Source organism: Nycticebus coucang, chromosome 14 (genome assembly GCF_027406575.1).
Source record: "Nycticebus coucang isolate mNycCou1 chromosome 14, mNycCou1.pri, whole genome shotgun sequence".
NCBI lineage: Eukaryota > Metazoa > Chordata > Mammalia > Primates > Lorisidae > Nycticebus > Nycticebus coucang.
In genome coordinates this window covers 15,177,162-15,187,738 of record NC_069793.1, presented here as the reverse complement: position 1 = coordinate 15,187,738, position 10,577 = coordinate 15,177,162, and the positions used below count along the sequence as shown (strand labels likewise).

Below are 10,577 nucleotides of genomic sequence, written 5' to 3'. Positions count from 1 at the left end.
TTCATCTGACTTTCTTCGGGGACGGGGTAGGGTATTGGAAAGATGCGCGTCACTCTGCTGCCAAATAGTTTCTGTGGCATGTAAAGGAGTCTGTGGGACAAGAAGAAAGTTTAAAGAGTTATTGGAGAGAAATGCGGGCGTTGGTGTTATTGTAACCGTACTGCTCTCTAGCTGTACCGTCAAGTGGGATTGGATTCCTTTTAAAAATGATTTCACAGGCTACACCCAAAATCTTAACATTCATAACCGCAATTTATAGATCCTCCGCAGGAGGCTGGTTAATGTCAGTATCAAGTTCAAGTGCTGGTATCAGATTCACGGTGGAACCAGAACTGATTGGAAACCACGTCGTCCTGGGGTTACGGAAGCCCCGCCTCCCTCATATAGTCCCAGGGTGCATCTTGCAAAATTAGAGAAGGCCAGACCTGGAGGAGATGTTTGAGTTGTTCTAGGCCAACCTCCTTTGACCAGTGGGAACACTGAGGCCCAAAGAGGAGTTGCCAAGGTCTCAGTGAACTGGCAACAAAGCTGGAGGCTAGAACCTAGATTTCCTTAACACCAATAGTCACAGTGATTCAATGTTCAGAATAACTGATGATATATGTTCTGTACAAAGGCATTAGGACAGAATATTTGAACTCAAGATTTCTCTGACAATCGTTCCCCCAGACTGCTAACTCGATCCTGGGATTAGTGATAACAGGAATGCACCCTGGCCTCCCCTGAACTCAATAGCTTTAACCTCTGGGTAAGGCTATTCCAGCACTATCTGGCAACATAAATTCAATTGGATTTTTAAAAATATGTATTAAGGACCTGTTATTAATCCAGTGCACTTCTAGGATTTGAGAAACTAATGAACAAGATGAAAACAGCCCCAGCCTAAGCTGACTGTAAAAAAATGTGGTAACTGCTATGCTATAGGTAGACACCTTCAGCCATTGCCAACTGGAGGTAGAAATATGCAACTCTACTCATCTCTTCCCAGGAGACCCAGAAAAATGTTCAAAGGAGCCCCACTCCCCTTAACTCATGCCATTGGAGGTAACTCAGGAAGGAAGGGGATGGCTGCAGAATTGGGTGGGATTCAACACTCAGGAGTGAAGGGGGTCCTCAGCTCAGACAGGGTATTAAGTGTCTGGGGGATGGGACATTGCAAGGGGCTTTAGGGAGAGCGTGAGCAGCTGGTGAGCTAGGGTGAGGATGCAGCAGAAGAGAATGGAACAGAAACAGTAGACAGAGTGCAGATAAAACATCAGTCCCAGAGGGCCCAGCCAGCTACATCGCAGGCAATCAGGAGCCCAGAATCGGAGACCCCACCCCTGCTGTGACATCACAGGGGAGTGGAGTGGAGATGAACATAAGGGGGGTCCCCCGCCCTGGCCCTGGCTTCTTGGCAGCCAGAGTGACAAGAGCAGAGAGTCTAGACACTGACTGGGGTTGCCTGGCTGAAAGAAACAGGCTCCCCATTCCTTGAGCCCCTCTAAACTGCCCCTTTCAGGTTGTGATCTCTGTCTCTGTGTCCTGAGGACCTCACTGTCCTGAGGCTGCCATTGGGCCCTTCTTGGTGGCCCCTGCACACTCTGTCGGCATGAACTGCATAGCAGATTTCTTTACCTATGAGACCACCAAGTCGGTGGTGGTGAAGAGCTGGACCATCGGAATCATCAACCGAGTCGTTCAGCTTCTGATCATCTCCTACTTTGTGGGGTGAGTCTGTGGCCCTTCAGGTGCTTGGAGGGGAGGGCTACCTGGCACCCTGTCCTCCCCCTCCTGCCTCAGTTGCCACCATCCAGCTGCCTGAGTTCCTCCCTTCTTGGGTAAAATGGTTTCTTCTGTTGAGCCATGTCCTCAGAACTGACCTCTGCCGCCCCCACCCAGGATCTGGTTTGAAGACGAAATTCTTTGTCCCAGTAAATCCCCTAGAGTTGGAGAGTAGGTTCAAGACACACTTCTCGGAGGAGTAAGGGCTCTGCCCAGGCACTGCCCTTCACCAGGGAGGTTCCATGTGTTCCATTTCCACTCTCCCTTTTCTTATCCCTCCGACCAGAGGACAGGAACACCCCACCACCACCATCTTCCCATTCCCCCTCAGTCCACTCTTGGGGTCTCAGAAAGACAGGGAAGACAGAAAGAGAGAAGGGAGTGGTGGCAGGTTGATCCAGCTGGCAACAGGGAGTGAAGGAGCAAGACGGATTCATTTTAGGATGAGGATTTCCCTCCTGACATGGAGGGGCAAGATGGAGAGAGCTTGGAAAGGAAAGAAGCCTTTGCTCTCGAGGGCAGGACAAAGGGGGAACTGCCCATGAGGTGGGGAGAAACACAGGCACAAATAACCCTCCGGGAAGTGTTGCTGAGGAGGAAAGTAGCTTTTCTGAACGTGGTATAGATTTCTCAAGAATCCAGAAATGCTCCCCTTTGTAGAACGCATAAGTTCCCTAGGTCTACCTGACTTTGTGCCGGGTAACCCATCCTGGGAGGCTTAAGAGCCAGGAAGCTCCAACCACCAGCTCTGGCCACCATGTCTCAGGGACACACACACAGGCCACAGATCAGACAATGGCTGGAAGTAGAAATGCAGGTTCTGTCCCGACGGCATCCCACGCAGTGGTGGGCACCAGGAAACACGGGCGGAAACCCAGAAGGTTTTCTAGCCTGATGTGTGGGTCTCTAGTCTCATGCTGTTCCTGAGACAATGGGTCCGTGTGTGAGAGACAGCAAGCCACAGCCTGTCATGCGTTAATTCGGGCAGGTCAAAGGGGACATCCTGTGGGCATACGGGCTGGAGCGTCTTGGGAGTGGGCCTGCCTGCCTGGAAGGTTGTAGTCGTGTGTGAGGCCATGCGTGGAAAGATGGCTTGATGCGACTTTGTGAGGGATGTGCTTTGCTCTGCATGCCAGAGCCAGCGGGCTTCGGTTCATGGGTATCGTAACAAAACTGCACAGCTACTGCTCTGTTCAGGGCTATTAGAAAAGGGATTCAAGTTTTGGGGTAGGATTCAATGGCCTTGAAGTTCCAATGTTGACGCTTCAGGAGACATGAGGTCTCCTAACATTTCATGCCCACATCTCCAGGGCTTGCTTGGATCCATGTTGGTTCATAAATGTGCTGTGTTCAAGTATGTGTTCAGTGCTGTGACTGTTTATAGCCACACAATGGTTGGTGTGGTGAGTGCAAAACCTGGCTCACAATATTCCCGGCCTGGCCTGGCTCCATGGGCTCCAAGAGTGGGCTAGAGGCAGCTGGCTCCTGGTCCAGCCCACTCAGCCCTTGTCTCTCCTCCCCATCATGATCAGATCAAATCCTCCAGTCCTCGGGGCTGGAGTCCAGCCCGCTGGAGCCAGCATGTGGGGCTCTGTAGCACCATGATATCCAGCCTCATCCATCTCCCAGCCTGACAGCTCCCCACGGACAGCACACAGTACCTTCCAGCTACATTAGTACCCTGCAGCCCAGCCTCCAGCCTAGGCCCCTTCCCTGCGACTTCATGAATCCACTGCCATAACTTAGCAAAAGTGTGCCAAGGGTCTCAATGCACTGAGGACAGAATGATGGGAAAAGGCAGGCTGGGTCCTTGCCCTGATGGGGCTTGCAGTATAAGGCAAGAGAGGGACATGGATCCAATCACCTCCACCAACAAATATAAAATTTCAACTGGCTGAGAGGTGCCCAGTTATAGGAGAGAAGCTTCTATGGAGGTGCCTGACAAGCTAAGGGAATGAAGAGAAGGTTTTCTGAAGATGTGATGTGTTAGCCAAGACCTGAAGAACAAGTAAGAGCAACTCAGGTGAAAGAAGGAACGGAAGAGGGTCCAAGGCAGAAAAGCCGCCTCTGCGTGGCAAATAGAGGGAGGAAAAGAAGGTCACCGTGGCCGGAGCCGGGGGACAGAGGCGAGCGGTGTAAGGCAGATGGGAACACAGACAGAGGTCGGAGCTCAGATACCTGCAGAGAATTTTCGTTGCAGGAAGGGAATGAGCAGGAAGCTCCAAAAGCATTTGAGTTCATGTACGTGTGAGTGTGTATGCACGCGTGTGTGAGTAAGAGAGACAGCCAGACACGATGAGGTCTGACTCAGGGAGGACAGACCACACTGATGGGCCAGAGGATGGAGAGAGTAGGACAAAGCTGGAAAACCTGAAGATGCCACCCGGTCCTGTGAAGACAGATGACAGCTTGGACTCAACTGGAATTTGCAAGGATTTTTAGCGCTGTGGTGTGAACATTTAATACTTGAATCTCTTCCCTGTTATCCCCACCAGGTAGGTGAGATGCACAGCCGCTGACGGAGTGTGTGTGACAGAGCCGGCCCTCCGTCTTAGACCATGGCAGCACACATGGCCTGATGCCTGGCACACACTCTCACCCTCCCCACCTCACCTCTGCCCGTGCGGGGTTGGCGCCCCTCATCTCTGCTTTCCTGTACCCACCCCAGGTGCACAGACAGGTCTGGCCTTGCCTGACCTGACATTGTTCACATCTTTTGTGAGCCCAGGCAATAAAACCCTCTCCGGGGTGGGACTTCCTAAGAGCCAGTCCCCTTTCTGGATCCTGGTGGCCTGTGTCCCTGGAAGCATTGTCTGGCGCTTGGCCTGAGGTTGACTTCCAGAGCCTTCCTGAAGGTTCCTCAGAAGGACTGATGATGGTGGATGGAGCCACTGACCCAATCACAGCCCCACTCTCCCTGCCCTGATCCTCCCCTGTGAGGCCCAATCTGCAAACTCACCGTCTGCTCAGCCACCTCCTTTGGTTCATAATATTCAGCCTCATTTCAGATTGACGCTCAATACAGAAAGCAGTTGAAAGGGAGGAGCTGATCTGGTGTAAAGAGAAGGGCCTGGAATTCCACCTTCTAGGTCCCCCACCCATCTTCTATGGTAACACTAGGTAACAAATATGGCAGAGACCTATTGGGATGCCCCATCTCACTGGTCCAGAGAGAGGAATGCTGCCCCACTCCTGCCCGCCTCACCCCTGTCAGCAGCCCCATGGAATGTGGAAGCCTGGTCTGACACCAGCCAGGAGCAGAGCCTCGGCTCAGTCACTTTGCATCTCCAAGCCCTAGTCCCCATATCTGGAAAATGGGTTTAGGGATCCCTCCTCCTGGAGAGTCATGGGGAGGGGAGGTAACATATGTCAAGCTCCTTGCATGAGAGGTGATTCAGTAAGAGCCAGTAATAGTAATATTACTATTTCATAGCCTTCCCATCGTGCCTCCCTCCCCCTTTCCCTCTGCCCAGCTCACACTTTCCTAGGAGACTCCCCTCTCCTACTCACACAGCACACACTCTTTACACCCACTCCCTGGCCTCCCTGCTCTGCCTCCTTCCTGCACATCCCACCTGCCAAGGAGCTGCCACATGCCTTCCGCTCTATAAATAATAAACCAGGAATGCGAGAAGAAAATAAGTCAGAGCAGCAGAGTAAATGCCAAGAATTGAAGGCTCAGTCCTGCCCCATCTCCTAATCCCTGGCCTCCAGAGACAGACATGACCCCTCTGTTCTGGAAATGAAGTGTCCCCTTCTTTCAAGCTGCCCTGATGAAGTCCTCAAGCCCCATGGGGCCACTACAATTCTTCCATTTGTTATTTAACTCAGAGGATTCTAATGTGGTCTTTCCTCCCTACTGGGCATAAGAAGGAGCCTTGAAGAAGGAGGAGTAGGAGGAAAGAGATTGGCTAATTGTTCCTCAGAGTCCTCAGGCCCCTTCCTCTGAGACTTTCCTAAGCTAGGAGATGGTCTCCCTGGTGATGAGCTGAGCCAGCAAGACAAGCTACCAGGGGCCCAGCAGTGGCCTAGCCCTGAGCGGGCACACAGTTGAAGTGAGGTGGTTGTGAGTGGTCTGCAGCAGGCTTCCTGGTTTAAAACACATATAGCAGCTGTGTGACGCTGGGCAAGTCAGCACACCCCTCAGTGCCTCAAGTTTCTTCATTTTGACGTGAAGGTAACAAAGCTGTCTCATCAGTAAGGATTCAGCTTAGGACATACTGTGTTGGTTATATGATAATAGAAATCAGAACTCCGCTTCTCATTTTGCAAATCTTTCTGGACTTTAAGGACAGGTAAAGTGGCCTCAGAAAATCATTTCCTTAGATCAATATTGAGAAATGTGTCCATTCTGTGGCCAGGCACACTGAGGTTCCAGAAGGGTGTGTTTGGACTGCAGCTTGCTTTCTGGTGAGTGTACAGCTGTGGCCACTCCCATCTTAGTTGGGGACAGAGAACCTGGGCCCAAGACCTCTCTCTTTTTACTCTGGAGGGCCCTGGACCTTGAGCTAATAATGCTCATTTGGAGAACTTCACTGTTTTCTGTAACAGGGATGATCTCTTCTGCTAGGACATAACACAGCAGATGAGATTTCTATGTAAAGTGTACTTCCTTGTGAGATCTTAATAAAACCTATCCCCTTCTAAAAAAAAAAAAAAAAAGAAAGAAAGAAAGAAAAGTGCTTGGGAGGTATAGCAAACAATATCACGCCTCCATAGAGGCGTGGTGTTCATAAAAGCATTTTACAAGCATTCAAATAATCAGGATGCTGCCCGCTATGGACCAATAAAGCAGGTAACAGGTTTGGAGCCATTTGCCACTGCTGTAACCCCACCCGTTCTCTCCCACTCAAGAAAATATTCATCAGAGAGCTGTGCATTGCTGCTTGAGAGACTGTACATTTAGACCAGATTCATATTTGCACTGTCAGTATGGCAGATGAGTGAAAAAAATGTTAATACACTATTGGATATTTTTACGTCTTCTTTTAAATTTTTATTTATTTATTTAGTATTTTGAGACAGAGTCTTACTCTGCTGCCCTGCGTCGAGTGCCGTGACATCATCATAGCTCATGTCAACCTCAAACTCTTATGCTCAAGTGATCGTCTTGTCTCAACCTCCCAAGTAGCTGGGACTGCAGGTGCCCGCCACAGCACCTGGATAGTTTGGGGGATCTTTTTCTATTTTTAGTGAAGGTAGGGGTCTCACTCTTGCTCAGGCTGGTCTTGAACTCCTGCCACCGCCTTGGCCTCCCAGAGTGATGGGATTACAGGCATGAGCCACCTCGCCTGGCCTACTTCTTTTCTAAAAAAAAACCTCGCGTTATACCAAGGCTGAAAAACTCAATTTACATTCATTTTTAAATGTCTACATTCTTTCTAATAAACCATTGGAAGACTCCAAGGAAAAGAAAGAAAGCGTTCATCATTCAAGCAAGTGGCACTACAAAAAAATGATAATCCAGGCACAATAACTCATACCTGATAACCCAGCACTTTGGGAGGCAGAGACAGGAGGATTGTTTGAGGCCGGGAGTTTGAGACCAGCCTGGGCAACATAGTGAGACCCTGTCTCTACAAAAAATGTTTTTTAAAAGTGATAAATACGTGAGGTGACAGATACGTGATCTAGCTTGATATAATCATTCCACAATGTGTATCACAACAGTGTACTCCATAAATATATAGAATTATTACTTGTCAAGAACAAATGTTATTTCATTATCAAAACAAAGGTTTCAATTTAAGTATAAGGAAAAAGAAGAGCACAAGTGAGTGAGGGAAGCCCCATTAGGGACCTAACTTCAAACCCTCCAGCTAGAAACTGAACCAGAAGCCAGCTGCAAACATTAGCCTGTGTTTGCAGTAAATGTGACTGTGGCATCCAACCTACAAGTGGCTGTGACCCTCAGCCTGTCCTGAGAGCTGCTCCTTTTGGCATCTTCCAACAGTGGGAGGTCATCCAACCTACCCATCACCCAAGGAAGGAGTCCCCCTCCTAGCACACCCAGAAGGTGAGCACTAGACAGCCCGAGTCTTCCCAGGCACACTGGGCCCACCATTTCCCACAGCAGCTGGCTTGGTTCTGGGCTTGAAGCCCTCACCTGCCTCCTTCTGAACTCTCAGGCCAGCCCAAGTGCTCCCGAGCAGCTATTCAGCCTTGAACTCCCACAGCCTCATCTTCTCTGGGCCACACAGTCACGGGGCCCTTCCACTCATCTTTACCTGATGTGCTTTTCCAACTTTGCACCGTCCTGTTTAGAGGCAGAAAATGACCCTGACCCAGCATTTCCAAAAGCGCTCATGCCTGTAACCCTAGCACTCTGGGAGGCTGAGATGGGTCAATCACTTGACAAGCTCAGGAGTTCGAGAACAGCCTGAGCAAGAGTGAGACCCTATCTCTACCAAAGACAATAGAAAAATTAACTAAGCATTGTGGCAGGTACCTGTAGTCCCAGCTACTTGGGAGGCTGAGGCAGATAGATCATTTAATCCCAGGAGTTTGAGGTTGCTGTGAGCTGTGATGGTGCCATGACATTCTACCCAGGGTGAGAGTGAGACACTGTCTAAAAGAAAAAATAAAATAATAAAATAAAATATCATGAGATATCATTGGCATTTCTCCAAAACCTGATCTTGCTTCCAAGGTCAAATAAGATTAGGAGACAATGAGGTTAACAAAATTTAGCAGATGTATATGCTTGTTGATGGTATGATTCTCTCTGAAAGGGCTGGGGCAGAGGTGATCCCACAGCAATTTCCAAAGCCCTTCAGTAAGATTTTCTCACGTGGAGAATGGGGACAGTAAGAGCATCTACCTCCCGGTGTGCCTTCAGGAATAAATGGAAACTTATGTTAAGCCCAATATTAAGTGACGCTGTGCCTTAAGGGCTGTGATAGATATCAAATGGAAAGGCAGGTGTCTTACAGAAATGCAGAAGAAAGCTTTGTCAGCGAGTGTCTGCAGGTCTTTCTTGCCCTGGGGAGAGTCTGAGGAGACAGGTGGGGATGGAAAGGAGGGAGGCCCTGCCCCTTCTGCGTGGTCCCATAATGGCTTGAAGCTACAGGGAGGCAGCAGTACAGGTAAATAACCACTGGGTGGCAGCACGATCCAAGGAATAAGATATGGGCCTGACTCCACCCTCACCCCCCACCCACTTTCATTTACCTGCCAGGTAAAGGCTCAGCCCCTGCCCCTCCCTTCATCCTGGAAACTACCAAGCACCCAGCTCCCAAGGGCTTTCATTGATGTGTTTACTGAACATCTACCGTGTGTTGGGCTCTTAGGATACACCTGTGAGCAAAACTGAGCTGCCCAGGACTAGAGGCCTTGGATTCTCAGCCCTTTCTCTCCAGGATGCCTGCCAGAAAGGTGACCTCTGTCTGGCAAGGAATGACTTTATCCCATGCATCCCATATGGCCCTCAAGGGGGGGTGAAAATTCGTTCTCACTCTTCTTACACGCAAAGCACAGTGCGCATACATTACATAAATAGGTACCTGTGATATCAGTTTCATGGAGGGGACAGCAACTAGGGGGAAAAGTCTAAAAAGACACTGGGGAGGATAATAGGGGAAAATGTGGAGAAACACTCATCTAAGCCAACCAAGGGCTCAGTCTAGGTCCCACGCATCTGGCAAGGGCATCTCCCTCTGCCAGGCAGACCCTGCCGGCATGTCCTAACGGGCAGGAAGGACACGTCTCCCAGCCTCTGCCTGCTATGCCTCCAGACTCTTCTCTCTTTCCCTGTGTCTCTGCTTTCCTGCCCCAGGTGGGTGTTTTTGCACGAGAAGGCGTACCAAGTGCGGGATTCGGCCATTGAGTCCTCAGTGGTGACCAAGGTGAAGGGCTTTGGACTCTATGCCAACAGAGTCATGGATGTGTCTGATTATGTGACCCCACCCCAGGTATGGTCCTTGCCCTAGGGAAACCTGTGGGTGCCCATGAATCACTTGAGTTCAGGAGTTTGAGAACAGCCTAAGCAAAAGTGAGACCCCATCTCTACTAAAGATTGGGGCAGGTTGGAGGGAGAGTGCAGCTGTGACTCCCAAACCAGAATCCACGGGATCATCGATTCAGGGAACCTCTCCCCAGCAGCAGGGAGATGTAGGGGGAACTTGGGCCTCCAGTACTAGACGTCAGGAAAGTTGGGTTCCTTTTCAGGCTTTGTCACAGTTTTCACTGCCATCAAGGACAGCACACAAAGGGGGCGTGAGGGTGGTTAGAAGGAGCCTGGTGTGGATCCCAGCTCTGCGCTGTTAGTGGCCCCATGGCCTTGGCCAAATCACTGAACTCAAGCCTCCGTTTCCTCATCTGTACAGTGGACATAATGAATAGTTCCTGCCTCATGAATTGGGACTGTTGCATTTTTTTTTCTCTCCCTCCTTCTCCTTCCAAGGGTACATCGGTCTTTGTCATCATCACCAAGATGATTGTCACTGAAAACCAGATGCAAGGATTCTGCCCAGAGGTGAGGGGAGGGAGGAAAGTGGGTACAGCAGGTGAAGGAAGAGAACATTGGTGGGCACCTAGGTAGGGAGGGGCCTCGGAGCTGTTCCAGGGACCCCCACCCTCCAGAGGCTGCCTGTTGTGGAGGCTTTGGGAGCTGAGGGTTCTCCAGGCAGGGCCCTTCACCAACCTACAGACCTGTCTGCCCACAGAATGAGGAGAAGTACCGCTGTGTGTCAGATAGCCAGTGCGGGCCAGAGCGCTTCCCAGGTGGGGGTGAGTGCAGCCTTTTCCCCACCCTCACAATCCCCAAGCGTTAGCCTAGGGGCAGAAACCTCCCTACCCCCATGAGGACCAGCCAC

At 50.4% G+C, this 10,577-nt stretch overlaps 1 protein-coding gene across 1 annotated transcript in view; it reads left to right on the top strand.

Moving 5' to 3' along the window:
- The first annotated feature begins 1,230 nt into the window (after nt 1–1,230).
- P2RX3 (purinergic receptor P2X 3) overlaps nt 1,231–10,577 on the top strand; it is a 30,738-nt gene continuing 21,391 nt past the window's right edge. The window contains exons 1-4 of the mRNA XM_053561445.1: nt 1,231–1,710; nt 9,539–9,674; nt 10,166–10,237; nt 10,428–10,491. Coding sequence (XP_053417420.1) covers nt 1,592–1,710; nt 9,539–9,674; nt 10,166–10,237; nt 10,428–10,491 — 391 coding nt within the window. The 5' untranslated portion in view covers nt 1,231–1,591. The remainder of the gene's footprint in view (nt 1,711–9,538; nt 9,675–10,165; nt 10,238–10,427; nt 10,492–10,577) is intronic.